Source organism: Nelumbo lutea, chromosome 3 (genome assembly GCF_056320005.1).
Source record: "Nelumbo lutea isolate HS-2025 chromosome 3, American lotus-T2T, whole genome shotgun sequence".
Taxonomy (NCBI): Eukaryota; Viridiplantae; Streptophyta; class Magnoliopsida; order Proteales; family Nelumbonaceae; genus Nelumbo; species Nelumbo lutea.
In genome coordinates this window covers 94,358,877-94,378,356 of record NC_142686.1, presented here as the reverse complement: position 1 = coordinate 94,378,356, position 19,480 = coordinate 94,358,877, and the positions used below count along the sequence as shown (strand labels likewise).

The window sequence follows — 19,480 nt, the reverse complement described above, 5'->3', positions numbered from 1 at the left end:
GATACAGATTTTGAATACAAGGAGGGTTTTACATTTTCATGTATAGGGAGGGTTTGGATTCTCAAAATCCAACCTGTTAGGCAAATAGAGTCTATAATTTACATTTGATTGTATTAGGTTGGGTTTGAATTGAATACACCCAATTTGCACCCTTAACTCTATTACCTGAAATTGTTTTAACAAAGCCTGTGCATCCCATGGTTATGATTATATCATATTGTATATATAATGAAATTCTATTAATTCACCTTTTCTGTTAACCAAATTTTCAATTATGAAAATCAAAACCCAAAATCTAAATACACAAAAGCTGGATCAATGAACAATTTTTTAACCGAATAATAATCACTCCTACTTAATATAACTTTTTCATTACGATAAACAGAAAAACTATATAACTTGCCCCCTAAAAGAAATTTTCTGACTCCATCACTGGGAATATGATAAAATAGGTTTAAATGAGCTCCCAAAAAACTTATGATCTTCGTGGAGAGGTGAATAAGTGAGTCTAAAATTTTATCAAAAAAAAAAAAAACAGAAATAAGTGAGTCTAAATCACTTACCCACAAAACATGTACAACCCCATCAATTAAACATATTTTAGATGGACGGCTATATAGCATGTTCTGGGTATGAATCCAAAGTCCAAACCTTTGTATATCGAAGATGCGAATAATTCACCTTATAAAAAAATAAAGGAGATAAAGTATCACCTTACAGTGGCCATTTTACAATTTACGTATTATCTGTCCTTACAGAGTTACAGGAACCAGTTGTTCTCCAAACTTTTGCTTATTCTAATTTGATTTTGTCTTTTTAGCCTGTTCCAGTTTTGCCGACTTTAACAATGTGCTTGGTGTATATTTTTCTTTTCTTAACTTCAACAACGTACGTACACTTTTCCTTTTTGGTAAGCAAATCTAAATCTAGAGTGATCATCCGATAGTCTTGAGTGCGATTTGCGATGCTTATGAGTTCTCTAGTAAATACCGGGGAGGGGAGAGAGAGAGGGATTCTTTTTTGCTTTAATAAAAAAAATAAGAAAAGCGTCGGTTAGCTTGCTCTTTGGCAGAATTAAAGCAAAAGGAAAGAGCTAGTGTCGAGTGAGAGGAAAAAGAGAGAAATGGATCAAAGTTGGCTTCTCTAATTCCTTTCTTGATGTTGGAGAAACTGAAAGACAGTTGCCCCACTCGAGCAAAAAAGAATAATCCTCTCTCTCTCTCTCAATCAGCCTCTAACAAAATGAGGACTTCCCCTCTGTTTCCCATTTCGCCAAAAGCTCTGTCATCCGCTTATCGGCTGAAACCGATCTCAACCAGGAGGAAAGAAGAAGAAGAACAACAGGGACGACTCTACGGATGGCTACTCCGCCAGAGATGGCGAGTACCAGTGGAACAAAGAATGATGGGTTGCCAAGAGCCATCTCTCGGAAGATGACGAGGTTGACTACAATGGTCCAGACTCCAGAGGATGAAATTGCACTCGTTCCGCCGTCCCTCTCTGCGATTGTGCCGATTCTTCGCGTTGCCAATGAGATTGAGGCTGAAAATCCGAGGGTTGCCTACCTCTGTAAGCTTCACTTGCCTGGACACTCACATTGTACTCATGGCAGCTCTGTAGTTTTATATGTATTGTAGATATGGACGGTAAATACAAGTATGAACTTATGGCTTAGACTAGATTGGGGCAATTGTGGGTTACTTTTGTTTTTTATTTTCGCAGTAGAGAAGAATTTGCACTTAATTGAAGCTCACAATATCACAATTGTCGCTGAATTGATTCTTGAATTTAACTGTATTTGAGAGATAGTTGAGGAGTTCATAAGAGTAGGGTCATCCGCAATAATTACTTGCCCAAGAAAAGCAATTAATGCCTGCTAATGATAAATGCTTTGAAGGTAAAAACTGCAGAGACATCCAAATTGTGATGGTATTCATGTTTGCATTTTAATATGGACGATTAATAAGCTGCCCACATTTGAAAATAGAAGTAAGAACTGCCAAGAATTTGTTTTTTTTTTCCTCTTTTTTTCTTCAATTTTTATTTATAAGAACAATTTGAACTGCCAAGAATTTGTTGAGTACACCTTGTTGACATCATGACTGAATTAACCTTTCTGAGATGGAGCTGGATTAAATGGGTTAAGTTTTATATGATATAGTCGCATGTTTTGATTTCATTTTCTGTTTCAGAAAACTAGGTGGTTGAACAGCAGAGAATGCTTCTAATAATCTGTTGTTACTACTCATAGACTTATTCCTACGATACTGCTCTGGTCTACATTAAGTTAAAGAAATTATTGAGGTCCACCTCAAGTTAAGAAATCCATATAAATCAATATATGATCTATTTCTGTTGATTCTTATAGAATTGCTTTAATCATCTTTTTAGTCCTTGCTTCATGGCTTTCCATAACACTCACTACATTTAGAATTGTGACTTATATGTAAATATTTTGATCTTTTTTAGGTGTTAGTAGTTTGGTTGTTTATCAAGATGCTCTATTTTTTATATTTTATCTATCTAGACATTTTATAATTGGCATGATGTTTGTGATGATATTATATTGAACTATATATAATACTCATAGAAATGTTCAAACAGGTCGCTTTCATGCATTTGAGAAGACTCACAAAATGGATTCTAAGTCAACTGGACGTGGTGTTCGTCAGTTCAAGACCTACTTTCTACATAGACTAGAAAAGGTAGCCTGATAACTTTAGACCTTGTATTTCCATTTGAAGGTTATACTTTTCTTTCTTTGTCCAAGGATAGCCTGAAGATTTTGACATTTAATGGAATATGCATCGTTTCTGTCTCATATATTAATTTTTTTCTTGATCAGTAACTAAGAAAAAGATTTTATTAAGATTAAGAGAAAGCACAACAACAAGAAATGTGGAAGACAAGTAGACACCAGTTGTATTGCTTAACTAGATCATCCGCCAGGCTGTTGGCAGATCTTCTAACCAATTAACTTGAATAAACATGTCCCTAGAGAGCCATTTGAACCGCCTGAGAACATTCCTTAGGTGCCAAGATACTCCTTCCTCCTTTATCCAGTCCACAACTATTTTGGAATCGCCTTCAATAATTAATCTTTCAAGACCCAATTCTTTGTCTCTTTTTAACTCCAAAAATAACTGCCAAGAATTCTGCAGTTGCCACATCACTTTGCTTAATTGGACTTGAGAAGAAAGCACATATGTTTTCTTCTCCATCCCTGATCACCCCTCCACTTCCAAAGCAGTTGCCCAAGAATACACAAGGAAGAGCATGAGGGTCAAGCTTACCACTGGTAGGAGACAAGTTTTGAACAAAACAACGACAACCAAACACACAAATGGGAATAGAAAAGAGGGGGGCTTTAGGGAATAGGAGCTGATGAGGGGCCTTGTACCCTAACACACGAGATGGCATACAGTTGATGAGATAGGTAGCACATAACACATCATCCAACCAAAAACGTTTTGGAACACTCATATGGATGAGTAACCCACGAGCCACTTCAAGTAGATGGCAGTTTTTTCTTTTTGCAACACCATTTTGTTGAGGAGTTTTGGCACGAGAACTACGGTGGATAGATTCACACGAAGCAAAGAACTCTGTGAGATCACTATGGAAATATTCTTTGGCATTGTCAGACTGGAAAATTTGGATCTCTGTCTGAAATTTGGTTTATATTATGTGTTGGAAATCTTTTACGATCTTTAGTACTTCATCCTGGGACCTCATGGGGTACACTCATGTATATTTGGATTAGTCATCAATAAAAGTAATGAAATATTTATAGCCAATCTTAGATGGTAAAGTAACAGGGCCCCAAACATCAAAATAAACAATATGAAAAGGAAATTCCGATTTATTATTTCTTGAAGAAAAATGAGTTCTACATTGTTTGTTCAATTGACAAGTTTGACATTTGAACTCATACACTGACACTGGTTTAAATAAATCTGGAAGTAAGACCTTTAACGGCTCAAACGATAAATGGTCCAAACGACTATGCCATAAGTAAACTTGACTCATACTAGACTGACTCGTAGACTCAATGACTGCAAGAGTAGCTTTGTTCTCCAACATGTAGAGACCATCCACCATACGACCTCTACTGATCATCTTCCCTGAGTCCAAATCCTGTAGAACACAAGAAGGAAAAAAAGGTCACTGAACAGTTTAATGAATTTGTAATGCTACTGACTGAAAACAAATTTATAGGTAATTTCAGGACATGTAATACATTAGAAATGGTAAGTCCAAAAGGAAGGGTTATGGTTCCTTGACTAGCTATGTTGGAAAAAGAACGATCGGCTAATCTCACTTTGTCCCTACCAGATAAAGGTTGATATGATTGAAAACAATTTGACTTACCCGTCATATGGTTTGAAGCTCTAGAGTCGTTTATCCAAGGGGAATCAAATGAATGGGAAGACACATGGAGGGCTGTGGCAAGATTACCATTACCTGAAGTAGATGCAAAGGAAGTCGAGGCATACTGCTCTCCCATACAGATCTAAGTGGACACAGAAAGAATTAATGATATCTTCTTGGAGATTGGCAACGGATGGGTGGTCCTGGTGAATACCAGTAGATGACTGAGGCTCCTGAGAGGCCAAGTTTGTTGTATTGAACTTTTTTTGATTATGCTGTCCTGTCTTCTTATTCTGACCTGATTTCTTGCTAAACTCCTGGGCCCACTTTGGCTTTCCATGGAGGTCCCAATAAGTATCTCGAGTATGTCTAGCCTTCTGGCAATGAGTACACCATAACTTATCCTTATCATCCACTTTCACCCAGAAGTCACCCTTCTTAAAGGAATTATTGCCTCTTACACCCATACTCCCTTTAGCCACTAAGGCAATCTGCTCCCTCTCAGAGCTATTCATCACACTTCGTCTGCTCTCTTCGGATTGAACTAGAGCATACATTTCTTGTACCGAAGGAAGATCTTTACTTCCTAATATCTAAACTCTGAGGGACTCATATACAGGGTTCGGCCCCAAGAGGAAGGCAAAAACTTGTTGTTAGGAAACCAGAGACTTATAGGCCTTAGCATCAGCATCACACTTCCAATCAATGTTCTGATAGAGATCTAGTTCTTTCCAAATTGAGGTCAAATCTGAATAATAGGTTGAGAGGGTCCTCTCCCCCTGCTTACAAGTAGAAGAAGAAACTTGCAACAGGTATATTTTGGCATAATGACGTTGCTCTGAATAGGTAGATTTTGCTTGCTCCCAAATCTCAACAGCTGTTTCAGCCCACATGAAGGTCTTCCTGTTTGGAGGTAACATAAAAAGTAACAGCCATGGCATCACTATGCTGCTTTCTTGATCCCACATCCCACCTATCATGCTCTACCCCCTAAAACTTTGGTTTTTTTGTTCTACCATTAATATAGCCTACCTTCCCCCTGGCTGTTATGTATAATTTGATTCCCTTTGACCATTCTAGGTAGTTAAGACCATCAAAAGGTATCACAGCCATGGGGAAACTCATGTCAAATCCCCCACTCACTCCACCTTGACTGGAGGACCCATTAGATAGGATAGAGTCCTCAGATGACATGTTATAGGATAGTTCTGTTCAAAAAACATCAGTTCAGCCACAGTTTATTAACTGTTCAGGTTGGTTCATGCAAGTTCAGCCACAGTTCAATCCCCAACCCAGTTCAGTTCAGTCTTAGTCAGGTATAAATTTTAGGGATCCCACACATCTACTGGAAAAATTTCCAAGACATAATTGATCACTGTCTTACAGTTACAGGGCATTCAGACCTGAATCACCCAATTATTTGGGCACAGAAATGGATCACATGATCCACAAGACTGAAAAAATTCACAGCACTTACAGGTCATTCAGACCTCCATAACCCACTTACTTGGGTACAAAAAAGGACCACACGATCCACAGGAAAAGGTAAAAAAGCCTTCACAGCGTTAAACTTCCCTCTCTTTAATTGTTTCTTGGCACACAACCAAGAGAGAAGGGAAGAAAGAACACATCAACCTTCAGATCCGTCCAATGCACTTCCTTGACAAGTTTGATCCACAACAAAGAAGAAACTGAGAAAATTGAAAGAAGAGCTTGATCCCACGGTTTCTAATCCCAGAGAACCCACTTTGATACCATGTTTTCCAAGCTAGAGATATCGGAGGAGAGGAAGAAGAGGAGGAAGGGAGAAGAGAAAGAGGGAAGAGAGAAGAGAGAAGAAAAAATTGGATTCAAAACATGTAGCTGGCGGCGCCAGCTATTAGCTTTTATATTAGGGCAACCCAACTAATAATAAAAGAAAGAGAAATTACAAGAGTGCCCCTATGGCACTAAAGAACAGAAAAATAAATAAAACTTAAGAGAAGCTAACTTATTTCAACAAATACCAAGTAGAAATCTGCTGAATTAAAAAAAATCTGTAAAAGAAAAGATATTTTCTTGAAGAAGAAGAAGAAGAAGAAGAGATTTGAGAAAGAAAAAGAGAGCTTAATTCTGGCCTCCCCCTTCACTAGTATTTATATTAAAAATATAAAGTGGAGTACAATGACTAATATGACCTTCTAGGGTGGCAAGCATCTAAAAACACATAAAAGACTTAAGAAACAATCAGCAAAGGACCTAACATAAATGCTGTGGTCCCCGCTTCCTATCTAACAATAAACATATAAAAATTACTGTTAAATCTACACAAAACTGATTAAATCCTCAACAAAATCAATCTTTGCAACCATAGGAAATAGACACCTTGATTTGGGGGATCTAGATTGGAACACAATATCTGAGACACAAGCAATTTCTTAGAAAGGAATTTCACTGTGGAGAAGGTTCACGAAGTAGTGGTCTCAATGGAAAAAAACTAAAGCTTCAGGACTTGATGGTTTTTCTATGGCATTTTATCAAGATTGTTGGGAGATAATAATAGATGATTTGATGGAGGTGTTTTTTGAATTTCACTAGAAAGGGAGAACCTCACCAGGAAACAATGCTACCTTCCTAGCCCTAGTGCTGAAAAAGAAAGAGGCTAAAATTCCAAAAGACTACAAACACATTAGTCTCATAGGAAGCCTTTACAAGATTATTGCTAAAGTCTTGGCAGGAAGGTTGAAAAATGTTTTGCCTCAGTAATTTCTCAAAATCAAGGAGCCTTTGTGGAAGGGAGACAAATTATAGACGAAATCCTAGTGGCAAATGAGTGTGTCTAAAAAAAGAAAATAGAGGGAGAGAGGCCTAATTTGCAAGTTAGACTTGGAAAAAGCCTATGATATGGTGGAATGGTCCTTTCTTCTTGACCTTTTGGAAAAGTTTAGCTTGAGAGAGATGGAGAAAGTGGATTAACGGGTGCATTAGCTTAGTGTATTTCTTACTTTTGACAAAAGGAGTAGCCATGTATTACTTTCCGGTAAAAAGAGGTTTAAGACAGGGAGACCCCATTTCCCTATTCCTATTTACTTTTGTTGCTGAAGCTCTTAGTAAACTGATTATTAGGGCTGATCTAGAAAATCAGTTTAGGAGGATTGGAAGGAATGAAATTGTTGTTGCCAATCTACAATTTGCAGGTGGCATAATCATCTTTTGTAAGGGTTGTGATGATTCTAGTGTAAGAAACCTAAAGGCTTTAGTAAATGGGTTCCAAAGGACCTCAACTTAGAAAGTGAACTGGGGTAAGAGCTGTGTGGCAGGAGTCAACATGGAGGAACAAGAAACTCAAGTAGTGGCTGGTATACTAGGTTGTGAGGTTTGAACTTGGCCTCTACAGTATCTTGGACTGCCCTTGGGGGGGGGGTAATATGAAAGCAGAAAGCTTTTGGAAACCGGTCGTAGAAAGACTTTAAAAAAAATCAGCTTTGTGGAAAAGAAACTATATATCCCTGGGGGGAAGAGTCACCTTAATCAAGTCCACCTTAGCCAATTTGCCTACCTATTACCTATCCACCTTAAGAATACCATCTAACATACCAAGCAACTAGAAAAGTACATGAGGGACTTCATGTTGGAATCGGGTGAAAAGAAAAAGACCACTTGATAAAAAGGGAACAAGTGTGCAAACCAAAAGAGTTGGGAGGCCTTGTTATTGGAAACATAATCAAAAGAAATACATCCCTCCTAGGAAAGTGGCTTTGGAGTTTTCCTTTAGAAGGAGATAGGTTGTGGTATAGGGTCATTGAAAGTATTCATGGTGTGAAAGAAAATGGCTGGGAAGCAAAGCTGGCACCTCATGTTTCTTCAAAATCCCCATGGAAAGAAATTTCAGAGGTACTACCAACTTTTCTCACTTACACTAGGATTGATGTGGGATGTGGGGAGAGAATCTTATTTTGGGAGGATCTATGGATTGGGGACCAACCCCTCAATTTGCGGTTTCCTACACTTCACTCTTCCTCCAATCACAAGGCTGAACCTATTTCTAAATTTGGACTGCCTTTGGAAACTAGGTTGAATTGGGATTTTGGTTTTAGATGAGGCTTAAGGGATAGTGAATGTGAGCCCCTTATTCTCCTACTTACAGAACTGGAAAATGTCTTTCTGGATCAAAATACTTCAGATAGTATAGTTTGGGCTCCATTGCCTGATGGCTGTTTCAGTTGTGCTTCTTTCTTTAACATTCTTGTTCTAACCCAGCCTGGGGGGAGGGTCAACTTCCTGGTAAATGAAATCTGGTGCCAACCTATCCCTCCTAAAGTACAAGCTTTTTGTTGGGAAGTTTTCTTGGGAAGATCAATCTTGCTACAGAAAAGGACAAATAATTGCCTATCTCCTCACATAGTCACATGTGTTTCCTTTGCAAGGAGAGTAGTGAGACTCTCTCTTGTTCCTTTGTATTTGGGAATACTCTTCGGTAAGAAGAGTAAATCTAAGGAGATACTGATTAAGTCATAACAGTTTGGACAACACACTGGGTAAAGAGTAAAGACCATTGACCTTTTCTGTGAGTTCTCAACCAGTGTATTTTAAGGGCTTGGACTGTTGTGGCGCAATCAGATAGACCTGTAGAAAAAGAGCAGATGGAATGGAGACCTCCAGCTGGGAATAGTATGAAATTGAACATTGATGGCATCTCGGTGGGCAACCCAGGAAGAGCAGGCATAGGGGGTGTATTCAGAAATAACTGGGGAGAGGTAGTGGCCCTGTATTGGGTCCAATTGGCTTTGGAGATTCAGTTCAGGCTGAATTATGGTTTCTGCTACAACGGATGAGGCTTGCTGTACAACTTGAATTCAAGGAACTGGAAATTGAAGGAGACTCACAATTAGTCATTGCTTGGACAAAGAAAATCAATTCAGCCCCTTGGAAATACAGTCAAACTTTTAGGGAAATTGATGCCCTAGCAAAAAGATTCAACGCGACTTTCAGCTGGGAAGGACTGCTGAAACAAGGAATTGACAGACCTCTTCTATTTTGGGCAAAACTGTAATATGATGTAATCTGAGATGGAGAAATGATTTATGACTGTACTAAATTTTATGAATTATTAATGAAATTCAACATTTCCATGGAAGTAACACCTGCTCGCCATTTGAATCCCTCTACTTTTAAATGATTTTGGGTATGGATTTGTGGTCTCCAAGATCCCCTGCAGAAATTTTCTTTTCATGGTCAGTTTTGAATGGAACTAGAAATCATAATTGGTTTGGTCGTGTATGCTTTTGTGGTCTGTAGGGAACTGTAGAAGGAGAGGAATAGAAACAAAGAAAAGCTCTGGTCAAGAAACAAAGAAAAGCTTTGGTCAATTATTGGAAAAAGAATTCTAGATTGGGTCTTGATTCTTTCAGAATTTTTGGGTGTCAAGATCTTCATTTGGAATTGATTATATATCTTCTGTGAAAATGGATTTGAGGGCTTGATGTATTGTATCTCTCTTCTTTTTTGACAAGTTTATATTTTGTTTGGGTGATTCCTCATCACCTCTTTGATAGTTTGATTGTACTCTAAAGCCTTTTATCTTTTAATGAACTTTATTTCTTATTTATTTACAAAAAAGGGTCCCACACCTTTTGAAGTACGTACTTTTTTTTTGAGAAGGAGGTGACCACATTTCTTATGAAGAAGCCCTCTGGTGGGCTTTGCTTTATAAATCTTACAACATCTACTACCTGTATTCAGCAGTAAAATTTGATGCAGATTTCATAGCTGTGTATTTATAGATGGGTCCCTAGGTTGACCAATGATCTAGCTGACTCTCTTATAATGGATAGGGTTAGCAGAAGAGATCTTCTATGGGGGCACCAGGTTTGGGGGTTCAAATATGAGGCAATAGTGTTCTATTGTTTATTTGTGTATGGTCAGATTGTGCTGTGTAATTGTCTCCCCCGGCTCAGTTTTTAAGTTGGTTCTTGATAAAAAAAAAATCTTTGATTATTTTTAGTGATAAAAAAATTGTATTGAATTGAAGCTTGAATTTCAAGTATTACATATATTAAATATGTCAAGATCTATTTGGTGGCAGGAAGAAGAGGAGACAAGTTATCTAGCAAAAAATGATCCAAAGGAATTACAGAGATTCTATCAAAAGTTCTATGAAGAGAGAGTAAAAAAGGACCAACATAAAAGACAACCGTAAGGCTTTACATTGAATAAATTGATTTGTTCAAATTTTTATCTGGACATACCTTTGACTGTTCTGAAGACCAGAACAAAATATCATATTTATTATGCTTATCTCACTCATATTCTTGCAACCTATTGTAGTGCGGAGATGGCCAAGATCTATCAGATTGCTACAGTGTTGAATGATGTACTGAGAACAGTTTTACCTCTAGAGAAGGCTGAAGATCTGGTCTGATTTGCATAATTATTCCATAGCCATATAAATGTTTTTAACGTTTTTCACACTTGGAAATGTATACAAAGCTGAAGGAAACTAAATTGCATACTGTATTTGCAGATAAACAGATATGGCAAAGAAGTTGAAATGAAGAAGGAGCATTATGCACCTTATAACATTCTTCCCTTGTATGCAATTGGCACTAAACCAGCTATTATGGAATTTCCTGAGGTTAGATATGTGTTTCATATGTTTTCTCAATTGTATCTGCCTGATCACATTTGTTCTTTATTTTGACACAACTGAGCTTCATTTTTTTTCACTGGAAGCACAGATCAAAGCAGCACTCAATGCTTTACGTAAGGTGGATCATCTTCCCAAGCCAAGTGTTCAGTCACCATCTAATGATGCAGAGGACAGAGATAAATCTATCAATGATTTGCTTGAGTGGCTTTCGTTATATTTTGGGTTTCAGGTAATGGCATTGGCAGTCAAATTCCCTATTGATGCAATGTTTCATTGTTGCCTTACATCAACAGATTCAATATATTTACTATTTTGCTTAATTCTGAAAGTGTGGTTCCATGATGTTTTCCTTTAGAGTGGTAAGATGTCCATAACAATGGACCAAAATATCAATCTGCTATGTGCACAATCATTATTCTAAAACTTAAAAATTTTACTTGCTAACTGTTGATTCAAATTGATCTTTTACTCTGTCAAATTAATTCTACTATAACGGTTGATTCTAGTTTATAAATAAAAAGTAAAGAAGAAAGCTGAAGAGAAGAGAAAAAGGAAAAGAAGGTGCAAGCTAGCTTGCTGGTAAAGTCTTTGGTTGGTTGTAACAGAGACTTGGGATGGAATCCTGTCTTCACCAGAAGCTTGTGGCGGGGCAGGTTGGGGGGGTGTGAGAGAAATTGGTGGTGAGAACAAAAACTGTTTCTTTCCTCGATGAACTGGTATAGAAAGATAGGAAGATCTAATAACATGGGTAAAATGATAATACCACACATACATAAAGCTGGCACATAATCTTTAACTAAAATGATATAAATAACTTGCTTGCACACCCTACCCACTTGCACACTCTCTCTTTCTCTCTCTCTCTCTCTCTCTCTCTCTCTATATATATATATATATATATATAAAGTTGAAATGATAGTGTTGAAGCTCCTGGGCCTCCCTTTCAATCTCTGGGTGGTAAGAAGGTTCGAGAGTATTGTGAATGCCATTGGAGGGACTCTGGTTAATTTTGATATTCAGGTCTTCGTGCTGCAAGAATTGGAATCACAAGGGTGTGTCCTGAAGCTATCCCCAGAGCTGTGTAGTTGCAAGTGGATGGTCATTGGCACAGGGTTTGGATTGCGTCAGAAACTGAAGCATCGCTTTAGAGGACCAACAGAGAGCTTGAGGAAGATGATGATGTGGCGAGTCGGCTCCCAGGTGGAAGAAGAGGAGAGGGAGTGTGGGGAGCTTGAGATCAGGGGAGTGGAACTGAATCGGAATGTTGGAATTCTGTGAATGAGTCTTGTCTGCTCCAAAGTAGTTATGAAGAAGACAGCGCGGTGGTGCTGAGAATAGATGGGCGGGGTGGGTCTTATCCATCGGGTTGTTGATTCAGGTCGTGGGGGTCGATTGGCCCAAAAAGAGAAAGGTCAAGGCCAACTAATGTAAACAACCCACCTCCTTTGCACGTGACCTCTAAGGAGTTGAGGTGTTGACTTTAATGGACGATAACCCTGGTCCATTTTCTTCCCCTTTGAGGACTGTTCATGTTTCTCATCTAAGTTTTAGGAGACCAAAAAAGAAATTTTCATGGGGCTGGCAGGTCAATGGAGGTAGAATGATGAGGAAGGATATGACCATGGTTTTGAGGGCAAAAAAGGTTATAGCTTTTAAACATAACATTTCAAGAAACTTTGGCAGCCATGGCAAGAGGAAGGAGTCTAGGGAGTGGGTGATTTTGAAGTTCATGAGCTTGGACAATTTAAGTCATTCTAATGGTTTGAAAGTTAAAGCATGTTCAGAGAAGATAGTCCCCCAAGTTTTACCATGGAATACTGAAGGAGGCAGTTCACAAAGAGCTACTGTCAAGGACTTAACCGTTAATGCCAAGAAAGATTTTTGTAGAATATCAGATGGGGTAGAGTCTGGTGATGGAATGTCAGAAAGTGTCGAAATGGAAGAAAATTCTGGTAAGGAAGGAAATCCTAGAAAGGATATGTGTTTCATCGCCTTTGAGAATAAGACTATCTCCTTTGATTCTAGCAGCAGGGATCTGAATCAGGATTTGGGAAGTGAGTCAAGGGACACGGTATCTAAGGAGTCTAAAGAGGCAGGTTTGGCAACTTAGGTCTTCGTTGGAAAGTTGGGGGTGGACTTAGGAAGGAGAAGAGGTGAAGGTGTCTCAAAGCTGTCTAATTCCGAGAACCCCATGCAGGGGAGTTGAGAAGATTAAGTGGATCCAGCAATGGGCAGCTTTTTCATCATCTCAAGGGAGGATTGATCAGGGATGGTCCCTGCTGTAGATTCAAGAGAATGTACAAGAGGAAAGGAACTAAAGCTAAATCTAGAGTCCTGAATTGTTTGAAAGACAGAGGACGTGCATACTGTTTAGAGGCTGATTCAAACAGAAAGGCGGGCAGAATTTCAAATATTCAAATTGATGAAGCATCTATAGGGGAGAGGGAAAAACGGAATATGATAAAGTCTGGAAGGAATTTGGAGGAAGAGAAAGATGTTGGGAAGAAGGTTGTGAAGGAGAAGGCTGCTGATTCAGGGGTGAAGATTGTGAGAAATGGAACGTCAAAAGATTCTTTGGAAGCTGAAGTCCAAGACGAGGCTGGAGAGGAAAGAAGAGAGTGGGAGAGGGAGATAGAGGGGAATAAAGTTGAAGGAATCCCTGATGTAAATAGCTCCGAGAAAGGAAAAGGGGCATTGATCAACTAGTAGACAGACAGATAACTGTGGGGAAATCTCTTGCCCTTTTCTTCTTGGGGGGAGAAGCGATGGTGAGGAAGGCAATCGAACACTTTGAACAAAATAGAAGGCAGGAAAAAACAAGAGGAAAGCAACTGGGGAAGGGGGTGAGAAATGGGAGGAATATGAAAGGGAGGCTTTAAATCTCGTTGATGAAGAGTGAGGGGAAATGTTGGTAATGTCATAGGTGAAGGGAGAGATCTGGAGTTCATTTGGCAGCTTTGAGGTGGTGCTTGGATTCAATCAATTTTCTCAAGAGATTGATTCAAGATATGGGTTTTCGCTTCTTTTTGTATTCTAGTTTGGGGTGGTTGGGGTTGTAAGATGTTCAGGGGTCTTATTGTAGGGGGTGGGGTGTACATGGGTCAGCCTCCATATTTTCAGGCCAAAGAAATTGAGGAGAAAACTTGCCGCCTTAAGAACTCCCTAAATAGATTAAAGAAGTTGCCTAGGGGTTGATTTGGAAGGTTTGGTAATGTGGTTAAACATGTTGGTTTTAAGCAGTGCTATAATGATCATACTCTCTTTGTTAAGAGAGATGAAGAGTTGATAGCAGTTTTAGTCTATGTGGATGACATTGTCATCATTGGAAGCTAGGAGTTAGAGACAGAGAAACTAAAGGAGTTTTTGGAATCATGATTTGAAGTAAAAAATTTAGGTCCACTGAAGTACTTTCTTGGAATCAAAGTTGCTAGATCTAATAAAGGCATCTTCGTTTCTTGAAGGAAGTACATTTTAGATCTTCCTAAGAACACCAGAAAGTTGAGGATCAAACTGGCCAACACCCCCACTGAGACCAATCATAGATTTGGGGAGACTGTTGGTGAGCCTCTTTCTAATATTAAGCAATTTTGGAGACTTGTTAGTAGACTGATATCTTTCTATGAAAAGGCCAAATCCAAATATTGCTTATGCTGTGAGAGGTCTTGGCTACATATGCATTCTCCCAGGACCACACACCTTGTAACAATAGAATGAGTTCTTAAATACTTGAAGAACACTATGGGAGAGGTATCTTTTTCTCTTAACATAGGCACTTGAAAGTAGATGTTTATATAGATGTAGATTGGGATGGATCAGTTGCAGATGGGAGATCCCCACTAGGCTACTATACCTTTGTTGGAGCCTTGGAGAGTTGGAGATACTTTGGTAACATGGATAAGTAAGAAGCAAATATATATTTTTGAAAAGTAAAAATAAATTCCATTAAAAACACAAAGAGAATACAAGAGGAAGGTGATAAGATATCGCTCGAGAGAAGGGAGAAAAAACTAAGGCACAGCCTAATACATGACCGACACAAACTACAGCAATCTAAGAAAAGAACAAAAGCACCTCTAGGACTAGACCCTTAGCCAGGCACTAACTCACAATGCCCTCCAGATCCGGAAGAAAAAAAGGCAAGCGAAACAGAACACTTGTCTGATAAAGACTATAATCCGTCTACCTTTCAATGTAAATTCAATAAGAAAAGAAGAAGAGAAGAGAATGGGGAGAAGAGAAAACTGAAGAAGAGAAAATGGAGAAAGAGTGTGGTGGTTAGAGTTGATGCCCTACTCAGCTATTTATATGTTTGCATTCTGAAAACATAGTGAAGTTCCACTAATGCTCCTGTTACCTACATAAACAATACAACTAACATAAACTACCATAACTAACATAACTAACATAAATACATCAAACATAAAGAACATAAAACAAACATGCAGCAGTTGGGACCACATTAATAATTATTGCTCTACATCTCTACACTCCCCCTCAAGTTGGGAATAGATATTAGTCATTCCCAACTTGCGTAAATCTGTTTCCAACTTGATCATTGTAACTACCTTAGTGAAGGGATCAACAAGTTGCATATCGGAGGCAATGTATAGAAGACACTTTTGGAGAAGCAACTCTCTCTCTAATAAAGTGCCGATTCACTTCAATATGTTTAGTTTTGTCATGTTGTACCGGATTATAAGCAATGTTAATGGCAACTTGATTATCACAATACAACATTAGGGGCTTCTTATAAGCAATGCCCAACTCCTCAAATAAGGATCTCAACCATTACACCTCAGCCACACCATCATTATCCATGGATCTGTACTCAACTTCAACATTGGAACGGGCAATAACATTTTGTTTCTTACTTCTCTAAAAAACAAGATTTCCCCCCTGCAAAAGCACAATACCCATAGGTAGATCTCCTATCATCTACACACCCAGCCTAATCAACATCTATGTATACTTCTATCTTCATGTGACCATTATTTTTGAAGAGTATGCCTCTACCTGAACATCTCTTCAAGTATGTAAGTATCCTCTCAATTGCAAGAAGGTGAGTAATTCTGGGGCAATGCATATACTGGCTAACAACACTGACTGCATAAAAAATGTCTGATTGTGTTAGGCAAAGATAAAGGAGTTTCCCAAACGACCGTTGAAACATAACTTTGTCTTTAAGGGTCTCTCCATCTTTTGCACTTATCCTATGGTTTTGTTCAATAGGTGTGTCGGCAGGTTTAACTCCTAGCTTCCCAGTTTCTTCCAAAAGATCAAGAACATACTTCCTTTGGGAGACAAAAATCTCATGTTTAGACCGAGCTACCTTAATGCCTAAGAAATAACATAGTTCTCCCAAGTCTTTGACTTCAAAATCTTGGTGAAGCAATTACTTAAGAGAGTTAATCTCATTAATATTACTCCTTGTCACCACAATATCATCCACATATATAGCAAGTAGAGTCAAAGAGTCCATTTTCTTAATGAAAAGGGTGTGATTTGATTGGGCTTGCATATAGCCAAAATTTTCAAGAACTAGTCTAAATCTATCAAACCAGGTACTTGGAGACCATTCCAATCCATATAAAGCCTTATTCAGCTGGCATACCTTCTTCCCTGCTTCTGTACTATAGAATCTAGGAGGTAACTCCCCCATGTACACCTCTTCTTGCAGATCATCATTGAAGAAGGCATTCTTAACATCCATTTGGAACAATGGCCATGAGAAATTTGCTACAACAGATAGTAAAACTAGTGTTTATCTTGGCTACTGGTGCAAAAGTTTCCAAATAGTCTATGCCATAAGTTTGTGTAAATCCCTTTACAACCAATCTAACCTTATATCTCCTAACAGAGCCATCAACATTATACTTCACTGTAAACACCCATTTACACCTAACCAATTTCTTCCCTTTAGGTTGATCAACTAACTCCAATGTATTGTTTTTAATAAGAGCATCCATTTCTACCTTCATTGCATCCTTCTACTTAAGTATTGACAAGGCTTCCTATACTATCCTAGGAATAGAAATAACAGTAATGAATGTCAAAAAAGATTTATAGGATGGAGACAAATGATCTTAAGAATGAAACTAGGAAATACAATGAGCAGTAGATGAAGTACAATAGTGCTTCCCTTCTCGGACTACAATTAGAAGATCAAGATCATTTGAAGGAGGTGAAGGCTCAACAATGGGAGGTATCTCATCTATAGTGCTAGGTAAAAGAGTTGTTGTACTTGGATCTGGAGCTGTAGAGGAAATTGGAATTGGCCTGGACTGTTGAGGATTGAAATCAACTTACCTCCATTGCTTGTGAAACACCCTCAAATCCCTACACTTTTGACTACCCTCTTCACTACACTCCCCTTCAGTGATTGGGATAGGTAATGGAACTTTTGATGTAGGAGAACCCATATCCCTACTCTCCCCCCGAGAAGAAACTCTATGACAATAGGGTACATTCTCAAAGAATATGACATCTATAGACATCGTTTCCTAGAAACAGGTTCATAGCAACAATATCCGTTTTGATTTTGTGCATACCCAATATATATACACTTGGTAGCTTTGGGATCAAATTTGGAGTGATTAGGCCCAAGAATTTGAACAAAACAAGTACATCCAAAGGTCTTAGGGGAATACTAAACAAGTCCTTATTGGGATATAATAGGTTAAATGGAACTTTCATGTTTAAGACCTGTGAAGGAACTCGGTTGATGAGATACACAACTGTATGGATAGCATCCCCCCAAAAACATATGGGAACATTGGAGTATAGCATAATGCTTCTAACCACCTCCAATATAGGCATGTTCTTCTTCTTAGCAACCCCATTTTGTTGAGTTGTACGGGGATATGTACTCAGATGGATAACCCCATGGTTAAGGAAATATAAAGCTAAGGGTTTTGAAAAATACTCTTTAGCATTATCTAATCAGAGAATTTTGATTTTGACTCCAAATTGGGTCAAAACCATCTGATGGAAAGCCTGAGTCAGGGTAGGGACCTCATTTCGAGAGGGCATAAGATAATCCATGAGAAATGAGTATAGTCATCAACAAACAACAGAAAATACTTGTATCCCTCCATAGTAGTAAATGCGACATGGTCCCCAAACATCAATAGGTGCAATTTCAAAAGGAACAATGCTTCTTTTATTGCTAAAAGGACAAGTTGTTCTACAATGCTTTGCAAGTTCACAACTCTCACATTTTAAACTAGACACCTGGACTGACTCAAATAAACTCTTTAAAGACCTAAAAGATAAATGACCTAACCGATTATGCCAAAGCATAACCTAACTCATAGACTAAGAAACAAATAATCCCCTAACTTCTTGATCTTTCCCATGTGGATGCCCAAGTAAGTAGATTCCATTCGTCTCACGACCATTCCCAATCACATTCTTTGTCTTTAGATCCTGAAAAACACACTGATTAGGAAAGAAAGTCACTGAATAGTTTTGATTTTTAGTGATGCTACTAACTGAAACTAAGTTAGGGATCTTATGTATCCCTTGCCAGAGATGGGAACAGGGGATCCATCAGCAATGGACACTTTGTCTCTGCCAAAGGATAAGCAATAAGTAGTAAACAGGGAGGATAAGCTAGTCATATGGTCAGAAGCACTTGAATCTATAACCCAACAAGGTCCATTGTTACCTAGGGATAAAGCATGATATGCTGAAACTTTTGTACCTGAATGAGCACAGGCTGAGGTAGGAGTAGCAGATGTTGTAACCGATGGCTGAGATGAGGGTGCTTATGTGCAAACTTCACTTTCTAACTGAGTTAGAGTAGCTCGGACAGTAGCTAAAGTGTTCAGGGATGTGGATCTTGTGCTAGAGGAGGATGCACCATCAGTAGTAATAGCCACATTGGCATACCCCTTTTGTTTTTTAGCTTTGCTGGAATTAGATGTGGATACAACTTCTAACAAGTGTCCCTGGTATGCTCCGGCTTTTTGCAATGATCACACACTAACTCCCTCATATCTTCCTTCTTTATATCCCCCTTTCTTTGTCACCCTAAACTTTGGTTTCACTGCTGCTAAAGCTGATTCCATAGGCTGAAATTACGACATAATATTTCTCCTACTTTCTTCACTGTGTACTAGAGAATTGGCCTAAGACAAGGTCACACTCTCTCTGGTGAGGAGTTGTTGCCTTAAAATATCATATTTTGAATTCAGACCAGCTAGGAATTTAAAAACCCTATTGGTTTCAATAGGTTTTCTATATGTTGTATCCTTCTAATTTTCCCACTCAATTGTCTCTAGGTGATCAATTTCATATCATAAAGATTTCATGGTAGAGAAGTAAACGGACATTGGTTTCTCTCCGTGCTTGAGATTATTTACTTCACATTTCAGCTCATAGGCCCCTATAACATTAAGAGGTTGGGAGTAAGTTTCTTTCATGATTTTCCAAATCTCCTTAGCATTTTTTGCCCACAAATAGTTTCGGCTAATGTGGGGC

At 38.5% G+C, this 19,480-nt stretch overlaps 1 protein-coding gene across 1 annotated transcript in view; it reads left to right on the top strand.

Annotated features, from left to right (window-relative positions):
* Positions 1–855: 855 nt before the first annotated feature.
* Positions 856–19,480, top strand: part of LOC148866954 (putative callose synthase 6) — a 91,290-nt gene continuing 72,665 nt past the window's right edge. The window contains exons 1-6 of the mRNA XM_088979600.1: positions 856–1,569; positions 2,605–2,705; positions 10,436–10,545; positions 10,678–10,765; positions 10,874–10,984; positions 11,088–11,228. Coding sequence (XP_088835726.1) covers positions 1,359–1,569; positions 2,605–2,705; positions 10,436–10,545; positions 10,678–10,765; positions 10,874–10,984; positions 11,088–11,228 — 762 coding nt within the window. The 5' untranslated portion in view covers positions 856–1,358. The remainder of the gene's footprint in view (positions 1,570–2,604; positions 2,706–10,435; positions 10,546–10,677; positions 10,766–10,873; positions 10,985–11,087; positions 11,229–19,480) is intronic.